This window comes from Somniosus microcephalus, chromosome 11, assembly GCF_052327205.1.
Source record: "Somniosus microcephalus isolate GS21.2 chromosome 11, FLI_Smic_1.0, whole genome shotgun sequence".
NCBI classification, from domain to species: Eukaryota; Metazoa; Chordata; class Chondrichthyes; order Squaliformes; family Somniosidae; genus Somniosus; species Somniosus microcephalus.
This window is the reverse complement of record NC_140997.1, coordinates 138,437,947-138,462,458: the sequence shown is the minus strand read 5'-3', so window position 1 is coordinate 138,462,458 and position 24,512 is coordinate 138,437,947. Positions and strand designations below refer to the sequence as shown.

At 46.5% G+C, this 24,512-nt stretch overlaps 1 protein-coding gene across 1 annotated transcript in view; it reads right to left on the bottom strand.

The window, feature by feature from the left end:
• Nucleotides 1–17,136: 17,136 nt before the first annotated feature.
• Nucleotides 17,137–24,512, bottom strand: part of LOC147110905 (uncharacterized) — an 18,287-nt gene continuing 10,911 nt past the window's right edge. Inside the window, exons 2-4 of the mRNA XM_085999977.1 lie at nucleotides 18,816–18,963; nucleotides 18,607–18,720; nucleotides 17,137–18,175 (exon numbers count right to left, since the gene is read on the bottom strand). Of these exons, the coding sequence (XP_085856103.1) occupies nucleotides 18,144–18,175; nucleotides 18,607–18,720; nucleotides 18,816–18,963 (294 nt within the window). The 3' untranslated portion in view covers nucleotides 17,137–18,143. The remainder of the gene's footprint in view (nucleotides 18,176–18,606; nucleotides 18,721–18,815; nucleotides 18,964–24,512) is intronic.

Below are 24,512 nucleotides of genomic sequence, written 5' to 3'. Positions count from 1 at the left end.
GCTTCTGTTCCGGGGGGGGGGGGGCGGGGGGAAGTCCGGGGAGGGAGCTGCGGCCAGGCGGCCGGCGGGAAAGCGGCCGGCCGCCGCGGGGCCTTTAATGCGCCGGCGCAAACACATGTAGGACTCTGTTGCCAGAGTCTTAGTTGCGGCTGCCACGGGCGAGGCGGCCGCAACTGAATTTCGGCGCTGGGGGCCGTCGGCATGGCAACCGGGACGCTGCGCACACCGATGACGTCATCGGTGCCGGCGCAGCGCTACCGGTGCAACGCCGCTTTAGGGCCCCAGGGAATTTTTGAACTGGCCATAACTCTGGCGCTAGTCCCTCTAGCGCCTCAAAAGCGGCGCTAAGGCAACTCAATTTCTAGGCCTGTGAATAAAGCCCCGTTTATTCAGAGGGTAACGACTCCAATTTTGAATTAAATGCCAGTTCAAATTAAAGAGCACTTTTTTTAAGTTGGGTGGAGTCGGTGATCATTTGAAATAGGTCTGGATTAAAAATAGATTATTCCTGTGGTTTAAAAGGAAAGGTCATTTAGTGCGATTGTGTTGTGTTGATGTCTGATTCAGCTCCAATTCGATCACACGGTGACTACTATTAACCAGAAGCTAGATCTCCTGTGTTTGCATAGGTTCTGCTGCAGCCCAAAGCTGACGGCAGGCTCCGTATCGCTGTAATAATACCAAAACAATACATCACTTGACTGACCCAAGATAAAAAATATTACACCCCTTACTGACACTGAAAGATACACTTCGCAGGTATAATATCTGTAATACTATTTACCGACTACTTTGCAAAAGTTAAGATGCAAGTAACCTTGTTATTCCCTCCCTAAAACCTCCTCTTCCCAGTTATTTACATTATAAAATATATATATTTTGCTCTACTTCCCACGGTGGATTTGAACTATCTCCTTTAGGTGCATGTACTTTATTTTGAACAATCGATCATTCGCCGTGGTCCATTGTGTGGACAACTGACCAACTCCAGCCGCAATATCCAAGGTCAGCATCAACAAACCTATTAAACATTCCCCTCAGCGATACGAACAGAAAAAAAATCTCATTCCAAAGAATTCAAGTCAGCTCAGAAATGTTATTTAAAGTATTAAAACCACATAAAAATCTGGCAAAAAAAAAAATCTCCTGGAGAAGGATTGAAAGTGGTGAATCCCAGGGGTCAGACCTGGGTCCACTTCTGTTCTTGGTGTGTATATATTGATGATTTGCGATCCTGGGATCATTTACATTGGAACAGAGAATGCAAAGAAGAGATTTAATAGAGGTCTTTGAAATAACAAAGGGTTTTAATAGCATGAATAGAGGAAAACTATTTGTTTGTGACGACAAGGATACATCAATTTAAAATGATCACTAAAAGAATGGAGAGTTTAGGAAAATTTCCCTTGCACACAGTTGTTTGAGCATGGATTGCTTTGCCACGTAAAAACATAGAAGAGAGGAGCAGGAGTAGGCCATTCGGCCCCTCGAGCCTCTGCTGCCATTTAATGAGATCATGGCTGATCATCCCAATTCAGTACCCTGTCCCTGCTTTCTCCCCATATCCCTTGATTCCTTTAGCCTCAAGAAATATATCTAACTCCTACTTGAATATATTTAATGAATTGGCCTCAACTGCCTTCTGTAGTAGAGAATTCCACAGGTTCACCACTCTCTGGGTAAAGAAATTCCTCTCATCTCAGTCCTAAATGGCCTACCCCTTATCCTTAGACTGTGACACCTGGTTCTGGACGCCCCCGCCATCGGGAACATCCTTCCTGCATTTAGTCTGTCTAGTCCTGTTAGAATTTTAAAAGTTTCAATGAGATCCCCTCTCATTCTTCAAAACTCTAGCGAATATAAGCCTAATCGACCCAATCTCTCCTCATACGTCATTCCTGCCATCCCAGGTATCAGTCTGGTGAATCTTAGTTGCACTCCCTCCATGGCAAGAACATCCTTCCTCAGATAAGGCGACCAAAACTGCACACAATACTCAAGGTGTGGTCTCACCAAGGCCCTGTACAACTGCAGAAAGATATCCTTGCTTCTGTACTCGAATCCTCTCGCTATGAAGGCCAACATACCATTTGCCGCCTTAACCGCCTGCTGCACCTGCATGCTTACCTTCAGCGACTGGTGCACAAGGACACCCAGGTCTCGTTGCACTTCCCCTTTTCCCAATCTAGTGCCGTTCAGATAATAATCTGCCTTCCTGTTTTTGCCACCAAAGTGGATAACCTCGCATTTATCCACATTATACTGCATCTGCCATGCATCTGCCCAATCACCCAACCTGTCCAAATCATACTGGAGTTTCTCTGCATCCTCCTCACAGCACACCCACCCACCCAGCTTTGTTTCGTCTGCAAACTTGGAGATATTACATCTAGTTCCCTCGTCTAGATTATTAATATATATTGTGAATAACTGGGGTCCTAGTACCGATCCCTGCGGTACCCCACTAGTCACTGCCTGCCACTCGGAAAAAGACCCATTTATTCCAACTCTTTGCTTCCTGTCTGCCAACCAGTTCTCTATCCAAGTCAGTACCTTACTCCCAATCCCATGTGCTTTAACTTTGCATGCCAATCTCTTATGCGGGACCTTATTAAAAGCCTTCTGAAAGTCCAAATACACCACATCCACTGATTCTCCTTTATCTATTCTACCAGTTACATCCTCAAAAATTCCCGATTAGTCAAGCATGATTTACCTTTTGTAAATCCATGTTGATTTTGTCCGATCCTCTCACTGTCTTCCAAGTGCTCCGCTATTACATCTTTTATAATGGACTCTAGCATTTTCCCCACTACTGATGTCAGACTTACTGGGCTATAATTCCCTGTTTTCTCTCTACTGCCTTTTTTAAATAGTGGGGTTACATTAGCTACCCTCCAATCCATGGGAATTGTGCCAGAGTCTATAGAATTTTGGAAGATGACCAGCAATGAATCCACTATTTCTAGGGCCACTTCCTTAAGTACCCTAGGATGGAGATTATCAGGCACTGGGGATTTATTGGCCTTCAATCCCATCAATTTCTCTTAACAATACTGATTTTATTCAATTCCTCCCTCTCATTAGACCCTATGTTCCCCGACATCTCTGGGAGGTTATTTGTGTCCTCCTTTGTGAAGACAGAACCAAAGTATGTATTTAATTGGTCAGCCATTTCTTTGTTCCCCATTATAAATTCCCCTGATTCTGACTGCAAGGGACCTGCGCTTGACTTCACCAATCTTTTTCTCTTCACATATCTATAGAAGCTTTTACAGTCAGTTTTTATGTTCCCTGAAAGCTTACTCTCATACTCTATTTTCCCCCTCTTAATTAATCCTTTCGTCCTCCTTTGCTGAATCCTAAACTCCCAATCCTCAAGTTTGCTGCTTTTTCTGGCCAATTTATATGTCCTCTCCTTGGATCTTATGCTATCCCTAGTTTCCCTTGTTAGCCACGGTTGCGCCACCTTTTTTGTTTTATTTTTATGCCAGACAGGGATGAACAAATTCTGTAGTTCATCCATGCGATCTTTAAATGTTTGCTAGTGCCTACCCACCGTCAACCCTTTAAGTAACGTTCCCCAATCCATCCTAGCCTACTTGCGCCTCATACCATCGTAGTTTCCTTTATTTAAATTCTCTGAGTCAACTACTTCACTCTCCATCTTAATGAAGAATTCTTAATGAAGAATTCTATCATATTATAATCGCTCCTCCCCAAGGGGCCTCGCACAACAAGATTGCTAATTAATCCTTCCTCATTACATAATACCCAGTCTAAGATGGCCTGATCTCTAGTTGGTTCCTCAACATACTGGTCCAGGAAACCATCCCGTATACACTCTAGGAATTCCTCCTCCACAGTATTGTTACTAATTTGGTTAGCCTAATCTATATGTAGATTAAAGTCACCCATGATAGCTGCTGTGCCCTTATTGCACACGTCTCTAATTTCCCATTTAATGCCATCCCCAAGCTCAGCATTACTGTTTGGGGGTCTGTATACAACTCCCACTAATGTTTTCTGCCCCATGGTATTTCTCAGCTCTACCCATACAGATTCCACATCATCAGAGCTAATATCCTTCCTTACTATTGTGTTAATCTCTTTAACCAGCAATGCTACCCCACCTCCTTTTCCTTTTTGCCTGTCCTTCCTGAATATTGAATATCCCTGGATGTTGAATTCCCAGCCTTGGTCACCCTGGAGCCATGTCTCCGTAATTCCAATTACATCATATCCATTTACATCTATTTGCGCAGCTAGTTCATTCACCTTAATGCGAGGAGCATTCGTAATAAGACACAAAGACTTCAGGCTTGTTTTATTAACACTCTTAGTCCTTTTAGAATTATTATTTACTGTAGCCTTGTTTGATTTACACCCTTGATTTCTCTGCCTTCCACTTTTGCTTTTCTCCTTCCAGACTTTTGTTTCTGTCCTTGCTTCCCTTTCCTGTCTCCCTGCACAGGTTCCCAACCCCCTGCCATTTTAGTTTAAACCCTCCCCAACAGCACTAGCAAACACTCCCCCTCGGACATTGGTCCCGGTCCTGCCCAGGTGCAAACCGTCCAGTTTGTACTGGTCCCACCTCTCCCAGAACCGGTTCCAATATGCCAGGAATTTGAATCCCTCCCCCTTGCACCATTCCTCTAGCCACGTATTCATCTGAAATATCCTTCTATTTCTACTCTGACTAGCACGTGGCACTAGTAACAATCTTGAGATTACTACCTTTGAGGTCCTATTTTTTAATTTACCTCCTAACTCCCTATAGAAACATAGAAGATAGGAGCAGGAGTAGGCCATTCGGCCCCTCGAGCCTGCTCCGCCATTCAATGCGATCATGGCTGATCATCCAAATTCTGTACCCGGTCCCTGCTTTCTCCCCATACCCCTTGATCCCTTTAGCCTTAAGAAATATATCCAACTCCTTCTTGAATATATTTAATGAATTGTCCTCTCCTGCCTTCTGTGATAGAGAATTCCACAGGTTCACCACTCTCTGGGTGAAGAAATTCCTCATCTCAGTCCTAAATGGCATACCCCTTATTCTTAGATTGTGACCCCTGGTTCTGGACTCCCCAACCATCGGGAACATCTTTCCTGCATCTAATCTGTCCAGTCCTGTCAGAATTTTATAAGTTTCAATGAGATCCCCTCTCATTCTTCTAAACTCCAGCGAGTACAAGCCCAATCGACCCAATCTCTCCTCATATGCCATTCCTGGCATCCCAGGTATCAGCCTGGTGAATCTTCGCTGAACTCCTTCCATGGCAAGAACATCCTTCCTCAGAAAAGGCGACCAAAACTGCACACAATACTGAAGGTGTGGTCTCACCAAGGCCCTGTACAACTGCAGCAAGACACCCTTGTTCCTGTACTCAAACCCTCTCGCTACGAAGGCCAACATACCATTTGCCGCCTTAACCGCTTGCTGCACCTGCATGCTTACCTTCAGCGACTGGTGCACAAGGACTCCCAGGTCTCGTTGCACTTCCCCTTCTCCCAATCTATTGCCATTCAGATAATAATCTGCCTTCCTGTTTTTGCCACCAAAGTGGATAACCTCGCATTTATCCACATTATACTGCATCTGCCATGCATCTGCCCAATCACCCAACCTGTCCAAATCATACTGGAGTTTCTCTGCATCCTTCTCACAGCACACCCACCCACCCAGCTTTGTTTCGTCTGCAAACTTGGAGATATTACATCTAGTTCCCTCGTCTAGATTATTAATATATATTGTGAATAACTGGGGTCCTAGTACCGATCCCTGCGGTACCCCACTAGTCACTGCCTGCCACTCGGAAAAAGACCCATTTATTCCAACTCTTTGCTTCCTGTCTGCCAACCAGTTCTCTATCCAAGTCAGTACCTTACTCCCAATCCCATGTGCTTTAACTTTGCATGCCAATCTCTTATGCGGGACCTTATTAAAAGCCTTCTGAAAGTCCAAATACACCACATCCACTGATTCTCCTTTATCTATTCTACCAGTTACATCCTCAAAAATTCCCGATTAGTCAAGCATGATTTACCTTTTGTAAATCCATGTTGATTTTGTCCGATCCTCTCACTGTCTTCCAAGTGCTCTGCTATTACATCTTTTATAATGGACTCTAGCATTTTCCCCACTACTGATGTCAGACTTACTGGGCTATAATTCCCTGTTTTCTCTCTACTGCCTTTTTTAAATAGTGGGGTTACATTAGCTACCCTCCAATCCATGGGAATTGTGCCAGAGTCTATAGAATTTTGGAAGATGACCAGCAATGAATCCACTATTTCTAGGGCCACTTCCTTAAGTACCCTAGGATGGAGATTATCAGGCACTGGGGATTTATTGGCCTTCAATCCCATCAATTTCTCTTAACAATACTGATTTTATTCAATTCCTCCCTCTCATTAGACCCTATGTTCCCTGACATCTCTGGGAGGTTATTTGTGTCCTCCTTTGTGAAGACAGAACCAAAGTATGTATTTAATTGGTCAGCCATTTCTTTGTTCCCCATTATAAATTCCCCTGATTCTGACTGCAAGGGACCTGCGCTTGACTTCACCAATCTTTCTCTCTTCACATATCTATAGAAGCTTTTAGTCAGTTTTTATGTTCCCTGCAAGCTTACTCTCATACTCTATTTTCCCCCTCTTAATTAATCCTTTCGTCCTCTTTTGCTGAATCCTAAACTCCCAATCCTCAAGTTTGCTGCTTTTTCTGGCCAATTTATATGTCCTCTCCTTGGATCTTATGCTATCCCTAGTTTCCCTTGTTAGCCACGGTTGCGCCACCTTTTTTGTTTTATTTTTATGCCAGACAGGGATGAACAAATTCTGTAGTTCATCCATGCGATCTTTAAATGTTTGATAGTGCCTACCCACCGTCAACCCTTTAAGTAACGTTCCCCAATCCATCCTAGCCTACTCACACCTCATACCATCGTAGTTTCCTTTATTTAAATTCTCTGAGTCAACTACTTCACTCTCCATCTTAATGAAGAATTCTTAATGAAGAATTCTATCATATTATAATCGCTCCTCCCCAAGGGGCCTCGCACAACAAGATTGCTAATTAATCCTTCCTCATTACATAATACCCAGTCTAAGATGGCCTGATCTCTAGTTGGTTCCTCAACATACTGGTCCAGGAAACCATCCCGTATACACTCTAGGAATTCCTCCTCCACAGTATTGTTACTAATTTGGTTAGCCTAATCTATATGTAGATTAAAGTCACCCATGATAGCTGCTGTGCCCTTATTGCACACGTCTCTAATTTCCCATTTAATGCCATCCCCAAGCTCAGCATTACTGTTTGGGGGTCTGTATACAACTCCCACTAATGTTTTCTGCCCCATGGTATTTCTCAGCTCTACCCATACAGATTCCACATCATCAGAGCTAATATCCTTCCTTACTATTGTGTTAATCTCTTTAACCAGCAATGCTACCCCACCTCCTTTTCCTTTTTGCCTGTCCTTCCTGAATATTGAATATCCCTGGATGTTGAATTCCCAGCCTTGGTCACCCTGGAGCCATGTCTCCGTAATTCCAATTACATCATATCCATTTACATCTATTTGCGCAGCTAGTTCATTCACCTTAATGCGAGGAGCATTCGTAATAAGACACAAAGACTTCAGGCTTGTTTTATTAACACTCTTAGTCCTTTTAGAATTATTATTTACTGTAGCCTTGTTTGATTTACACCCTTGATTTCTCTGCCTTCCACTTTTGCTTTTCTCCTTCCGGACTTTTGTTTCTGTCCTTGCTTCCCTTTCCTGTCTCCCTGCACAGGTTCCCAACCCCCTGCCATTTTAGTTTAAACCCTCCCCAACAGCACTAGCAAACACTCCCCCTCGGACATTGGTCCCGGTCCTGCCCAGGTGCAAACCGTCCAGTTTGTACTGGTCCCACCTCTCCCAGAACCGGTTCCAATATGCCAGGAATTTGAATCCCTCCCCCTTGCACCATTCCTCTAGCCACATATTCATCTGAAATATCCTTCTATTTCTACTCTGACTAGCACGTGGCACTAGTAACAATCTTGAGATTACTACCTTTGAGGTCCTATTTTTTAATTTACCTCCTAACTCCCTATAGAAACATAGAAGATAGGAGCAGGAGTAGGCCATTCGGCCCCTCGAGCCTGCTCCGCCATTCAATGCGATCATGGCTGATCATCCAAATTCTGTACCCGGTCCCTGCTTTCTCCCCATACCCCTTGATCCCTTTAGCCTTAAGAAATATATCCAACTCCTTCTTGAATATATTTAATGAATTGTCCTCTCCTGCCTTCTGTGATAGAGAATTCCACAGGTTCACCACTCTCTGGGTGAAGAAATTCCTCATCTCAGTCCTAAATGGCATACCCCTTATTCTTAGATTGTGACCCCTGGTTCTGGACTCCCCAACCATCGGGAACATCTTTCCTGCATCTAATCTGTCCAGTCCTGTCAGAATTTTATAAGTTTCAATGAGATCCCCTCTCATTCTTCTAAACTCCAGCGAGTACAAGCCCAATCGACCCAATCTCTCCTCATATGCCATTCCTGGCATCCCAGGTATCAGTCTGGTGAACCTTCGCTGAACTCCTTCCATGGCAAGAACATCCTTCCTCAGAAAAGGCGACCAAAACTGCACACAATACTGAAGATGTGGTCTCACCAAGGCCCTGTACAACTGCAGCAAGACACCCTTGTTCCTGTACTCAAACCCTCTCGCTACGAAGGCCAACATACCATTTGCCGCCTTAACCGCTTGCTGCACCTGCATGCTTACCTTCAGCGACTGGTGCACAAGGACTCCCAGGTCTCGTTGCACTTCCCCTTCTCCCAATCTATTGCCATTCAGATAATAATCTGCCTTCCTGTTTTTGCCACCGAAGTGGATAACCTCACGTTTATCCACATTATAGTGCATCTGCCATGCTTCTGCCCAATCACCCAACCTGTCCAAATCATCCTGGAGTTTCTCGGCATCCTCCTCACAACACACACGCCCACCCAGCTTTGTGTCATCTGCAAATTTGGAGATATTACATCTCGTTCCCTTGTCTAGATCATTAATATATATTGTGAATAGCTGGGGTCCAAGGACTATATTCAGCTTTAAGGACCTCATCCTGTTTTTTACCTATATCGTTGGTACCTATATGCACCACGACAACTGGTTGTTCACCCTCCCCCTCCAGAATACCCTGCAGCTGCCCCGAGACATCCTTGATCCTTGCACCAGGGAGGCAACATACCATCCTGGAGTCTTGTTTGCTGCCGCAGAAACGCCTATCTATTCCCCTTACAATAGAATCCCCTATCACTATAGCTCTCCCGCTCTTTTTCCTCCCGTCCTGTGCAGCAGAAGCACCCATGGTGCCAGGAAGTTGGCTGTTGCTGCCTTCCCCCGATAAGCCATCTCCCTCAACAATATCCAAAGTGATATATCTATTTGAGAGGGGGATGGCCACAGCAGACCCCTGCACTACCTGCCTGCGCCAACTACACTGCCTGGTGTTCATCCATTCCCTTTCTGCCTGTACAGCCTTTACTTGCGGTGTGACCCAACTCCCTAAACATGCTATCCACGATGTCCTCAGCATCGCGAATGCTCCGGTATGTATCCATTCGCAGCTCCAGCGCCGCAATGCAGTCTGTCAGTAACTGCAGCTGGATACACTTCCCGCACACGGTCATCAGGGACACAGGAACTGTCCCTGATTTCCCACACAGCGCAGGAGGAGCACGCCACGGGGCCGAGCTGTCCTGCCATGACTTACCCTTGACTTAAATTAAATCAAATTAATTAAATACCACTAATTACACTACAATTAAATGATCTACTCAAGGGCCCTTGGCTACTAGCGCTCCCCGATACACAACAGAGACCTTAGAAACAATAACCACAAAAATTAAGACCTTTTAAATTTTATAAACTATTATTCTTAACTTTCAAACTATAGAGTAGTATAAATACTCACCTGGCCGTACTCACCCAATCAGCTGCTTCCTCTTGTCTGCGTCACTTTTTGAATCGTGACGTGGCTCCGGAACGCCGCTGCCGGTCTGTGAGATTGGTAAGCCTCTGTAAAAAAAAAAGCCCGCAAAAGTGAGTTTAAGTACTCACTGTACCGCCGCTCTCTGCTCCTCCCGACTGTTAGATCCGTGGTTCAGTGGATAAATAATCACACGGATGCTGTACATTAACAAATAACAGGTCTTTACTGGAGGAGGGTAATCGCTAGACTGGGGTACAGAGGCACACACACAGCTTATATACCGGTGTGGTCACTGCCGGTACTACAGTATACAGGAGCTGTAAAAAGTAGTTCTGACTTAAAGGCACATACACTACAATTCCTTCCTTTTTAGATTAATAATACCCCCTTAATATTCAAATAACAATTACATTTTTACATGTACATTCAATAACAAAAGTCCATTTATAGATTCAGTCTTTGGGGCGGCTTCCTGACCCTTTCGGGATAGCGCCTTTCCAGAGGTTCTTGTTCTTGGTGCAGAGGCGATTCTGACCCCTTTTCATCGGGTAGTTCATCGGGTTCCACTGCTACTGGGTCTGAAGTAGATGCTACCGGTATGTCGGGTTCATCCCTAGGTACTCGAGACATGGGGTTGACGCATTCCTGCGATGCTAAGATCTGATCAACGTGGCATCTCACAATGTTCTCCCCGACATCCACTGTGTACATTAATGGCCCCTGCCTTGTATATATCATTCCGGGTTGCCACTTCTCTGTTCGATAGTCCCGGGCCAAGACTGGTTGCCCTACATTGAAGCTCCTTGTCGGCTTCTCGTTGATGTGCTGGAATTGTTTGTCCTCAACATTTCTTCGCACATTTGGTCTGAGCAAGTCCAGACGAGATCTCAACCTTCGGTTAAAGAACATCATGGCCGGGGTCTGGTTGGTAACTGCATCTGTCGCGTTTCGGTAGGCTAATAAGAAATTGTCCAGCTTATGCTGTAGTGGAATTTCCTTGTCGCACATGGCCTTTATCACCTTCTTAAAGGTTTGTACGAACCTCTCAGCCAATCCATTGGTGGCTGGATGATACGGGGCGGATGTGTAATGCCTTACCCCATTCCTTTTCATGAATTTTTGGAACTCGTCGGACACAAACTGTGGTCCATTATCAGAGCAGATCTGCTCTGGCAAACCGTTTCTGGCAAATATGGGCCGTAGGACTGCAATCGTTTTCTCTGTAGTGGTTGAAGACATCTTTATCACCTCAGGCCACTTTGAATGAGCATCCACTGCTATTAAGAACATTGAGTCCATGAATGGATCAGCGAAATCAATGTGCACCCGTTGCCATGGAGAGGAGGGCCACTCCCATGGGTGTAGAGGGGCATGTGGTGGTGCATTTTGGACCTTCTGGCATCCTAAGCAGCTCTTAGTTAGGTCTTCGATTTGTTGATCGATTCCCGGCCACCACACATAAGCCCTAGCAAGGCTTTTCATTTTCACTCCCCCCAGATGACCTTCATGTAGCTCATTTAGCACTCTCTCCCTTAACTTGGGTGGAATCACCACTCTGGATCCACACATCACTGTCCCCTGGCATACTGATAGCTGTTCTCTTCTGGATGAGAATGCTGGCAACAGTGAGTCGCCATGTGTTGGCCATCCCCTCACCGTCAATTCATATACCCATGACAGCGTCGGATCATTGCGGGTCTCCTTCTCTATATCCGCGTTTGTTACTGGCAATCGTTCAATTATCGACGAATAAAATATCTCGATAGGGTCCACTGCTGGTGCTTCCTCCACCGTAGGCAGTGGCAGGCGCGATAGCCCATCAGCGTTCCCATGCTGCTTCATGCCTTTATATTCTATTTCATATTGATTCGCCCCTAGAAACAGGGACCATCTTTGTAACCGCTGTGCAGCCATTACTGGCACGCCCTTCTTAGGATTAAAGATGGAGACAAGTGGTTGGTGGTCAGTCAGCAAGGTGAACTTCTGCCCATGCAGATAGTGGTTGAATTTTTTTACTCCCCATACTAGGCTGAGGGCCTCCCTGTCAATCTGGGCATAGTTGCGCGCGGCTGAGGTTAGTGACCGAGACGCAAAGGCTACTGGCCTCTCCAACCCGTCTGGGAATTTGTGCGACAGCACCGCTCCAATGCCGTAGGGTGATGCATCACATGCCAAACGAATTGGTAGTGCTGTGTTGAAATGGGCTGTAATGAAATCTGTTTGTCTTGATCCTGTATTTCCTGTACTCATGTATATTACCCTCCCCCACACTGTGTATAGTTTCACTTCCTCTTTCCTGACTAACCTGGAAGGTTCCAGGTCTTGGCTCTTGGCTCCGCCCCTGACCTCTCTTACATAAAGATCCCCAGATCTGTATGACTCATTCCTGTGAGCCAGTCGGTGTGTTGAGATGTAGCTCTGATCTTAGTGATTAAAAGCCAACTTGTTAAAGTCTATAACTTCTAGTTTTGTGGTTATTGAAGGCACATCATGGGCCAACACCTCTTTTGATGTGATCAATTCTTTACACTTCTGGAAAGCTCATCTACGTTCGTCATCCCACTTCCATGGTACCCCTGTTTGCAGTAGGGTGTTCAGCGGGTGTAATACCGTAGACAAATTTGGTAAGAACTTGTGGTAATAGTTTACCAGCCCGAGGAACGACCTCAGTTGTGACACATTTTCCGGTGCTGGGGCCTTGACTACTGCCTCAATCTTGTCAGGGGACTTATGTAACCCCTCTTCATCGATGATGTGGCCGCAATACGAGATCTGTTTCTGGAAAAACTCGCACTTGTGGCGATTAGCTCATAGCCCATATTCCTTTAATCTGGCGAGCACCTTCTCCAAGTTAGCGAGGTGATCACCGTCATTTTCGCCCGTGACCAAGATGTCATCCAAATAACACTGGGTCCCTGGAATCCCTTGCAGGACCTGATCCATCACCCTTTGCCAGATAGCCGGAGCCGAGGCTACTCCAAACACCAGCCGGTTGTATTGATAGAGACCTTTATGGGTGTTGATCGTAAGGTAATGTTTCGAAGCTTCTTCTACCTCCATTTGCAAGTACGCCTGGGCTAGATCAATTTTGGTGAAGCGTTTACCACCAGATAGCGAGGCGAAAATATCCTCAATTCGTGGAAGCGGATATTGCACCGTGTGAAGGACTGGGTTCACTGTCACCTTAAAATCCCCGCAGATGCGGACCTTCTTTGGTTCCCCAGGCATATTACTCAACGACCTCTTCATTACAGGAACGATGGGTGTAGTCCACTCGCTCCAGTCCACTTTGGACAGTACTCCTGAACATTCCAACCCTTCCAGCTCTGCTTCAACCACTGGTCTGATCGCATAAGGCACTGGTCTGGCCTTCAGAAACTTTGGGCTTGCATTTTCCTCTATTTTAATTGTTGCTGTTATTCCTTTTAGTGTTCCTAGTCCCTCCTGGAACACTTCTTTTGCATCAGTTAGCATTTTTGACAGTCGTCCAGGTGTGACGTCGTCATCCTTTTTGGCCTCAACCTTCAGTGCCTGTATGGAATGCCAATCTAATTGTATCTTTCGGATCCATTCACGTCCTAGCAGTGGTGGTCCTCCATTTGGCAATACATATATATCCATTTTAGGTATTTCCTGACCTTTATATGTCACTTTCACCCTTATTTTCCCTTTGGGGTAGACTTTTTGCCCCGTATACGTCTTCAAGACAATCTCTGTAGCTTTCAAGGGTATGTGTGAAAATAGCCGCTTGTAGTCTCTTTGATTTATGACTGTTAGAGCTGACCCTGTGTCCAATTCCATTTCCACTTGGACTCCGTCTATCTTGAGTGTAACCCAGATAGTCTGGTGATCCTCCATTTCGGTTACATTATGTAGTTTCAGACAACCCAGCTCCTTGCTTCCGGAGTCTGTGTCACTTTTCTATTCGTCTGAACCACTGTCCATCACCTGGTGTACCTTTTTGTACTTCTCCTGTGGAGGTTTCTTACTGTTGGTTTTCTTCCCAGACCTGCAGACTCTTGCTATGTGTCCTGCTTTCCCACACTGTCTGCACACTTGGTCCTTGAACCAACAACCTTTCTGGTCATGTGTTGTTCTGCCACAGCGAAAGCACTTCCCTGTTCCATAGGTCATTTCGTTGGTGCCATATTCTTGCGGTCTCCGTTGTATCTCTGCAGCGCCCCTTGCGGCTGCTTCGTGTGATACTGCCATACTGAAAGCTTTGTCCAGCGTAAGGTCCTTTTCTGATAGAAGCCATTTCTGGGTTCCTTCACTTTGTAGCCCACACACAAACTTGTCCCTTAACGTGTCTGCTAGTCCCGCTCCAAACTGGCAGTATTTCGATAGCTTGCGCAGTTCCGTTAGGTACTCAGCATTGCTTTCGTCTTTGTGTTGGTTCCTTTTATGGAACTTAAATCGTTCTGCTATCAGCAGCGGTGTGGGGTTTAAGTGGTCCTGTAGGATTTCTACTATGCTTTCAAAATTCTTGTTTACCGGCTTCTCTGGGGTTATTAGATTTCGCAGTAACCCATAAGTTTTTGCACCCATGGAATTTAACAGAACCAGTGCTTTATTAGCATCTGGCACTTCATTCGCCCTGCAGTACACCTCAATACATTCCACATATGTCGCCCAATCTTCGACTTCATTGTCGAACGTAGAGATACTGCCACTCTTCGGCATCCTTGGTTGTGCGTTAACTATCACCGATGGCGCCTCCCGCGCTTCCCCTTCTTCTCCGCTGGCACAAAAATGGCGTCTCCCGCGCTTTCCTTCCTTCCCGCGCTCGCCCGTCTTCTCCGCTGCGGCTTCGCAAAATGGCGTCTCCCGCGCTCTTCCTTCTCCGCGGCTCAATGGCGCCTCCCGCGCTCTCCCTGCTTCTCCGCAGCTCAATGGCGTCTCCCGCGCTCTCCCTGCTTCTCCGCGGCTCAATGGCATCTCCCCTTGCTTCGCCCCACGGACCCTGATCAGCCCGTGATCCCTGGCTGTGCTCTGCGCGTTCTTCTCTTGATATTTGTCGACGCCGCTCAGTCTAGAACCCGGCTGTTTCTTACCCTCTCTCTCTCTCCGGTTTGCAGTATTTTTCCTCGACGGCGCTCGGTGATCAACCCCCGGCTGCGCCCTGCTCTCTTCACCCTCTTTCTTACCCCATCGACGCTGCTCGGCTCTCTCTCTGCCGTCGGTCGGCTCCAGCCGCCGCTGCTCGGGAAGGGTCTGCTCTGGACCTGTCGTCGGTCTCTTATTGCTCGTTGTGGCTGGGGAACCAAGCCCGGCTCTCCACAGCCTCCCCAGCGAAGTTGGATCTCTGCCTGACTGCTGGGCGGTTGCTCGCGGTCGACGCCCGTGTTCCTGGACTCGACTATTTTTTTTTATGTTGCAGGTAGATTCGAATCGACACTCGTCGCCACGGTTAGATCCGTGGTTCAGTGGATAAATAATCACACGGATGCTGTACATTAACAAATAACAGGTCTTTACTGGAGGAGGGTAATCTCTAGACTGGGGTACAGAGGCATGCACACAGCTTATATACCGGTGTGGTCACTGCCGGTACTACAGTATACAGGAGCTGTAAAAAGTAGTTCTGACTTAAAGGCACATACACTACACCGACACTGGCCTCTGTTAAAAAAAAAAAGCCCGCGAAAGTGAGTTTAAGTACTCACTGCTTTAACTACTCCATGTACAGAGACTATTGCAGCAGAAGATACAGAGCTATGTGGCGAGCAAAGGGCAGTTGCATTGATTTTGGATTGCCGAGCAAAGAGCCAGCACAGACATGATGCGCCAAATGTGCTGAAAACCTCTGTTCCAGGTTCTGTAACTGAATCAGCCGAGGATCCTGTCACAAGGTGCTTGAAACAGGTTTGCATAAATCATAAATAAAAACAGACAATGCTGGAAATACTCAGCTGGTCAGGCAGCATCGGGGGAGAGACTCTCCAAACATGCTGCCTGACCTGCTGCGTATTTCCAGCGTTTTCTGTTTTTATTTCACATTTCCAGCATCCGTAATATCTTGCTTTGGCATAAATCATACGTGTTTTACATAAAAACATAGCAATTGCAAAATGAAAGAAGACCAGAGGCCATCGAGTTCACCTTCTACCATCCTGGTAGCTGCATGATACAATAATACTGGAGTTGACTAATCATGGCAATACTGAACTACAGCCATCCTTAAAAACAGTGTGGCATTGCTCTGTGAGACTAGCCTAGCTGCCAGACTCCTGTTGGAATACAGTGACCCCCTCCATGACCTTAATACGATAGCAAAATACTGCAGATGCTGGAAATCCGAAAGAACAGAAAACGCTGGAAAAGCTCAGCAGGCCAGGCAACACGGATGTTGCCTGACCTGCTGAGTTTTTCCAGCGTTTTCTGTTGTTATTCCCTCCATGACCTTCATTGGCATGGTTTACATCTAACTGTAAATGTTGTAATCTACTGGGAGCTCTTTATCGTGGATATGGGTTTAGATGGAGGGAACTCAAGAGAAATATCAGCTGCAGGTTGAAGTTATCAAGGGTAAGGAAATGCTTAATGCAAAGGCAGAGTGTGGACAGGAGGAAAAGATTTCATCAAGGAAAGTGCTGGGGTCCTGTAGATGATGATGAGTTTGAAGGGCACATAGGTAGAGTGGGGGCTGAAGAAATATGGGGATAGGTCAAGTTCAGACCTGGAGAGTGGCACATTCCCCCCTATCGCTGCTTGGTCGGTGCACATGTTGGTTGTTGCACCAGAGCCAAGTTCCTTTGCCTCTATGGCTGTAGCTGCTGTGCCCTGTTTTGCTCCCCTATCTCATTTTCATATCTCACCCCCTGCCACCCGATCTCCTGGACTGACGGAATTCTGCCTCACTGACGACAACGCTTTCCCCACCATTGAAGCCATCTGCCTAGCCAGACATTCCACCACATCCACCGACCAAACAGCGATAGGGGGGAATGTGCCACTCTCCAGGTCTGAACTTGACCTATTCCCATATTTCTTCAGCCCCCACTCTACCTATGTGCCCTTCAAACTCATCATCATCTACAGGACCCCAGCACTTTCCTTGATGAAATCTTTTCCTTCTGTCCGCACTCTGCCTTTGCATTAAGCATTTCCTTACCCTTGATAACTTCAACCTGCAGCTGATCTCTCTCTGAGTTCCCTCCATCTAAACCCATATCCACGGCTACCCTTTCAATCTTGTTCTCATACAAGACCTCACCGCCTCCAAGGTCACAATCCCCCAAAAAAGGGCCATCTCCAATCATTTTTTCATCTCAGTCTCCATACACAACACCCTGTCCACTTCTAGGGAACCCCCTCCCCTCCCTCCCCAGCGCCTGCTGGTTCAGAATTCACTCACCCCGCTACCCCAGGGTCCTACTGGTTGGGAATTCACATCCCGCTACTGCAGGGCCCTGTTGGTCGGTGAATTAATTTCTCTCCAGGTGTCAGCCTAAGTTGGTAGCACTTTTGTCAGAAGATTGTGGGTTTAAGCACCAGTCTATTACATCATTTTCAGTGGTGGAGTGCTGCAATTGTTGAAGGTGCTGTCTTTCAAATGAATTGTCAAACTAAGGCTCCGTCTGCCTGTTCAGGTGGATATAAGAGATCCCATGACATTATTTCAAGATGGGCAAGGAGTTCTGGTGTTCTAGCTAACATTTCTCTCTTAACCAATGCCATTAAAAAGATAATAACTGGTCATTCATCTCACTTGCCATTTGTGGAAGACTTATGTGCGACCTGTCTGCTGCATTTGACGACAAAACAGTGATTACAAAAGTAATTAATTGGGATATCATGAGGATGTAATGAGGTGCAATATAAATGCAAGTTCTTTCTTTCACCAGGGTCCTGCTCATTGTAGCATAGGAAATTGGGAGCTGTATAATATATTTAAACTTGACAGCGGCAGAGAGCGAACACAAGCGGCTCAGTAAATACGTGGTCAGCCCTGTGTCCTTTTTAAATGGCAAATTGCATTCTACAGTATTCTGTTAAGTGGTTTATTCAAAATGAATAAGACTTGCTGGAAAAGTTGTGCCAAAATTGAGCAAACTTTCAAAAATATTCAGAAACTACACAGAGAGGAGAGAGAGATTTGCCCATCGGGAACTGGTCTCGGGTCAGAGGTTGCTGCAGCTCATCAGGCATGAATGTTCCTTCGTACCATTGGACCTGTAGGAATGAAAGTTGGTAACCAGTTACATTAGGATCAATAACGATGGTGACTGGCTGCAAAATGCAAACAGTCTGAACGAATCAAAATTTCTCTTAATGGTAAATCAGATTTTTTTTTTAGCCAAGTGGACATTCTTCACGTTCAAGACGAGACAATTAGGTTCTACAGCTCAATCCCATCAATCAAAAACCACACAACGTGTCTTTTCCCCCAGTGATCACCCATGCGTGGGAACTCTGGTGGAGTTCCTACTCAACCCAGGCGCGAGGAGTGTAGGCCAGTTCCAGCACCAGGCTGAGATCAGGGGATTGAGGTTAGGACCTTTGCCATCTATATGGCCTGGCCATAACAGACACTGCGTGAAGTCCAGGGCAGGGGTACCACATTGCGTTAACAATGAATACTTGTGCAAACGACAATTACTTACAAAGGTTGCCACAGACATCTTCCTCCATCCAGTATCTTAAGTTACTCAGGTTCAGCTCTTGGTACGGATTTGCAAACTGAGCAGGGATCCTAGGTTTACTGGCTGGATAGGCACCTATCCATTTGGAAAAGTAGAAAAAATGCTCGTTATTTTTCATATACAAGCCTTCATCATGGAAAAAAGCAAAACTATTTCTAACTGAGGCAAACCTGGCTTCAGCTCAGTATACTCGTCCTTCAGGTAGTCAGTAATCCTCGACATCTTGATGCTGCTCAAACAGCCATTGTAGCGATAACGTGAGCACAACTCTTTATAATAAGGCGGAGACGCTAAATATTGACGATACATGACAAAGAGCTGGGTTATTAAGAGACAAAGATTATTGGAAAAAATCACAGAGCCCGCAATCTGTAATCACCCACCCCAGTCACACCCACTAATCACCCACCCCAGTCCCACCCGGAGTACTCACCCACCCCAGTCCCACCCGGAGTACTCACCCACCCCAGTTGTAGTGTATGTAACCTGTACTACCTTAAGAGGATACCTTAAGGTGATAGACTACTTTTCAATGGCTCCTGTACATTGTAGTACCGGTGGTGACCACACCGGTATATAAACCCTGCGGAGCAAAGTGTACCTCAGTTCCGCCCTGACCCTCAATCACTAAAGACCTGTTTACTTACTTCTGTAGTCTGTGTCCTGTTATTCAGTATAACTGCATTTGTAAACACAGACTCAACAGTGGCGACGAGTCTGATCTTACCTAGCGGCAGTTTTGCATCCAAGGAAGCTTCGTCCTCAGAAATGGGCGTCGAAAAAGGGCATCCGCCCTCAACACCCTGCTTAGCACTGCATTGCACGGGAGGCCATCGGGAACCCGGGTTGGTTTTCTGGCCACGAAGTCCAACATCAGTGATCATCCCTTCTACGACAGCGGCGGGTAAGCCCGATCGAGCGGCACGGGGGAGAAGTTGGCCGAGTTGTCAGTGGGAGAAGGGGAGGGAAAACGACGAAAAGGGCGGAGAACACGACCGCAGCCGGTGTCAGGGGCCGGACTGCAATCGGGGCAGAGACGCGCAGCAGCCAGAAAAGCGTTTATGGCCACAAGGACCGCGGGAACGGCGGGGCAACAAGAGCAGCAGCGCAAGGAAAATAAAGGACCGCTGGGAGGCGTGGACGGCAACAGCGCGGGAATCGCCATCTTGAGTCGGCGGGGGAAGAAGCCAAGCGCGGGAAAAGCCACCAAGCGCGGGAAAAGCCGCCATCTTAAATAAAAAAATTAAAAAAGTCATCATATTAAATAATATCCGAAGGGAAAGGAGAAACTCAGCAAGGATGCCAAAAACGGGTAACATCACTGCTTTTGATAACGATGTGGAAGATTGGGCCACTTATGTGGAACGCATCGAAGTTTACTGTGCAACGAATGAGGTACCGGATGATAAGAAAGCACTAACCCTATTAAACTCGATGGGTGCGAAGACGTACGGGTTATTAAGGAACCTTGTAACCCCAGACAAACCGGTAGGGAAGAGTTTCGCGGATATTGTTACTATCCTGCAAGAGCATTTAAACCCCACGCCGCTGCTGATAGCGGAACGATTTAAATTCTACAAAAGAATTCAACTTAAAGAAGAAAGCAACGCTGAATTCCTAACAGAACTGCGCAAGTTATCAAAGTACTGCCAGTTCGGAACAGGACTAGCAGACGCACTGAGAGATAAGTTTGTGTGTGGGCTCCTAAGGGAAGGAACCCAGAAGCGACTGCTAGAGGAAAAGGATCTTACGCTGGACAAAGCTTTCAGCATTGCAGCATCCCACGAGGCAGCAGCATGGGGCGCTGCAGAGATACAGCAAAGGCCACTGGAATTCAGCACCAATGAAATGGCATTGGGCGCAGTAAAGTGCTATCGTTGCGGAAGGACAATGCATGACCAGAACCAGTGCTGGTTCAAAGACAAAGAATGCAGGCAACGTGGCAAACTTGGTCACATAGCGAGAGTATGCCGGTCGGGAAAGAAGACCAGCAGCAAAAAGTCACCGCAGGAGAAGTACAAAAAAGTACACAAGGTGACAGAGAACAGTTCGGATGAACAGAAGACGGATTCAGACTCCAGCAGTAAGCAACTGGGTTGTCTGAAAATACATAATGTGGGTAACACAGCAGACCACCAAACTATCTGGGTCATGCTTCGGATAGCAGGCGTCCAAGTGAAGATGGAATTGGACACTGGGTCGGCATTAACGGTCATGAATAAGCAAGATTACAAAAGGTTATTCTCGCACATTCCCCTGAGGGATACGGAGATTGTATTGAAAACATACACGGGGCAAATAGTATACCCCAAAGGAAAGATAAAAGTAAATGTGGTCTACAATGGTAAAGAAAGTCAGAAAATGGACTTGTATGTGTTACCTGATAGAGGTCCGCCACTACTGGGACGGGAATGGATCCGGAGAATAAATGTGGACTGGCATTCCATACAAGCACTGACTGTGGATGCCTGTAAGGAGGATGACGTCAAACCTAAACGACTGTCCAAAATCTTAGACGATGCTAAGGAGGTGTTCCAACAGGGACTTGGAACACTGAAAGGAATTACGGCAACCATCAAGGTTGAAGAACATGCAAACCCAAAATTTTTCAAAGCCAGACCGGTGCCTTATGCGATACGACCTGCTGTGGAAGCAGAGCTGGAAGGGCTAGAACGTTCAGGGGTACTGTCCAAGGTGGACTGGAGCGAATGGGCTACACCCATTGTTCCTGTCATGAAGCGTTCATTGAGCAACAAGCCGGGGGAACCTGGGAAGGTTCGCATCTGTGGCGATTTCAAGATCACTGTTAATCCAGTTCTTCACACGGTGCAATATCCGCTTCTGCGGATTGAAGATATCTTCGCTTCGCTGTCTGGCGGGAAACACTTCACCAAGATAGACCTGGCGCAGGCGTACCTACAGATGGAAGTTGATGAAGCGTCATGTCAGTATCTCACGATCAACACACATAAGGGCTTATATCGGTATAATAGGCTGGTTTTTGGAGTGGCATCGGCTCCAGCGATTTGGCAAAGGGCCATGGAGCAGGTATTGCAGGGAATCCCAGGCACACAATGCTACCTGGATGACATCCTGATTACAGGAGATAACGATAAGGATCACCTCGCGAATTTGGAGCAGGTGCTCATCAGATTGAAAGAATATGGGCTAAGAGCTAATCGCCAGAAATGCAAGTTCTTTCAAAAGTGAATCTCGTACTGCGGCCACGTCATTGACCAGGAGGGGCTCCATAAGTCACCTGACAAACTCGAAGCTGTTGTCAAAGCTCCAGCACCGGAAAATGTGTCCCAGTTGAGGTCGTTCCTCGGGTTGGTTAACTATTACCACAAGTTTCTTCCAAATTTATCCACAGTGTTACACCCGCTAAACACTCTTTTGCAAATGGGAATACCATGGAAGTGGAGCGATGATTGTAAGCGGGCTTTTCAAAAGAGCAAGGCACTGATCACCTCTAAGGAAGTGTTGGCTCACTTTAACCCAACGCTGCCTATTCGCTTAGCTTGTGATGCTTCTCCATATGGTATCGGGGCAGTGCTCTCACATAAGTTTCCAGATGGCTCAGAAAGGCCAGTCGCTTTCGCATCCAGATCATTGACCTCCGTTGAGCGCAACTATGCTCAGATAGATAGGGAGGCTCTCAGCCTCGTGTGGGGAGTTAAGAAATTTAACCATTACCTGCAAGGCCAAAAGTTTACGCTGCTGACAGATCACCAGCTGTTGGTTTCCATTTTCAACCCTAAGAAGGGTGTTCCGGTAATGACGGCGCAGAGGCTTCAGAGATGGTCCCTTTTTCTAGGGGCACATCAATATGATATTGAATTCAAAGGTACAAAGCAACATGGTAATGCTGATGGGCTGTCGCGCCTGCCACTACCTACAGCGGAAGAGGCACCAGCAGTTGACCCTGTTGAGATATTTCACTCGACCATCATCGAATGCTTACCAGTCACCAATGCGGGTATTGAGAGAGAGACCCGAAATGACCCGACACTGTCTCGGGTCTACGACTTGACAGTGAAGGGATGGCCAGCACATGGCGAACCATTGTTACCAGCATTCTCAGCCAGACGAGAACAGCTGTCCGTATGTCAAGGAACATTGATGTATGGAACAAGGGTGATTATTCCTCCTAAATTAAGGGAGAGAGTTCTAAATGAATTGCACGAAGGTCATCTGGGGGGAGTCAAGATGAAAAGCCTTGCTAGGGCTTATGTGTGGTGGCCAGGTATCGACAAACAAATAGAGGATCTGACTAAAAGCTGCTCAGGGTGCCAAAAAGTTCAGAACGCACCTCCAATTGCACCGCTGCATCCGTGGGAATGGCCTTCAGCCCCATGGCAACGTGTGCATATCGACTTTGCAGGTCCATTCATGGATTCCATGTTTTTGATAGCAGTAGACGCACATTCTAAATGGCCAGAAGTGATTAAGATGTCGACCACTACCTCTGAGAAGACGATTGCAGTTCTAAGAACCATATTTGCAAGGAATGGATTGCCGGAGCAAATATGTTCAGACAACGGACCACAGTTCGTGTCAGAAGAATTCCAGAAATTCATGAAAAAGAATGGGGTGAAACACTATACATCTGCCCTATATCATCCGGCTACAAATGGGTTGGCCGAGACATTTGTACAAACGTTCAAAAAGGCGATAAAGGCCATGAGTGAAGATCATATTCCACTACAACACAAGGTGGACAATTTCCTAATGGCGTATCGAAATGCCACGCATGCAATGACAAATCAAAGCCCTGCCATAATGTTCTATAACAGAAGGTTGCGGTCCCGATTGGATTTGTTAAAACCCAATGTGCGACGGGAAGTCGAAAACAAGCAATTCCAGCATGTAAATAAAAAGGCCACTCGTAGTTTTGAAATAGGACAACCAGTGTTGGCCAGGGACTATAGGGATGATAAATGGCAACCTGGGACAATTCGTGCATGACAGGGACCCTTGATGTACATGGTAGACGTTGGAGAGAACGTAATACGACGTCATGCTGACCAACTTGTGGAATCGAGAACAAGGGTCGACCCCATGTCTACGGCAGAGACACCAGTTGAAGAACTTATTGAGCCTGCAGCATCTACCTCAGACTCGAACGTATTGGATGATGTTGAATCCATAGGAGATCAAGTGGATGAGTCAACCCAGCAACGGGAACCAGAGATCCCTGAAAGGCGTTATCCGGGCCGGATCAGGAGGCCTCATCAGAGACTGAATCTTTGAACAGTTATTGTGTGTAAATTGTATATATGTTATCCATGTAGTGTATTAATTGGGGGTGTCCACTGTTAAGCTAAAAGGGGAGGAATTGTAGTGCATGTAACCTGTACTACCTTATGAGGATACCTTAAGGTGATGGACTACTTTTCAATGGCTTCTGTACATTGTAGTACCGGTGGTGACCACACCGGTATATAAACCCTGTGGAGCAAAGTGTACCTCAGTTCCGCCCTGACCCTCAATCACTAAAGACCTGTTCACTTACTTCTGTAGTCTGTGTCCTGTTATTCAGTATAACTGCATTTGTAAACACAGACTCAACACCAGTCCCACCCGGAGTAATCACCCACCCCAGTCCCACCTGGAGTAATCACCGACCCCAGTCCCACCTGGAGTAATCACCGACCCCAGTCCCACCCACTAATCACCCACCCCAGTCCCACCCACTAATCACCCACCCCAGTCCCACCCACTAATCACCCACCCCAGTCCCACCCACTAATCACCCACCCCAGTCCCACCCACTAATCACCCACCCCAGTCCCACCCACTAATCACCCACCACAGTCCCACCCACTAATCACCCACCCCAGTCCCACCCACTAATCACCCACCCC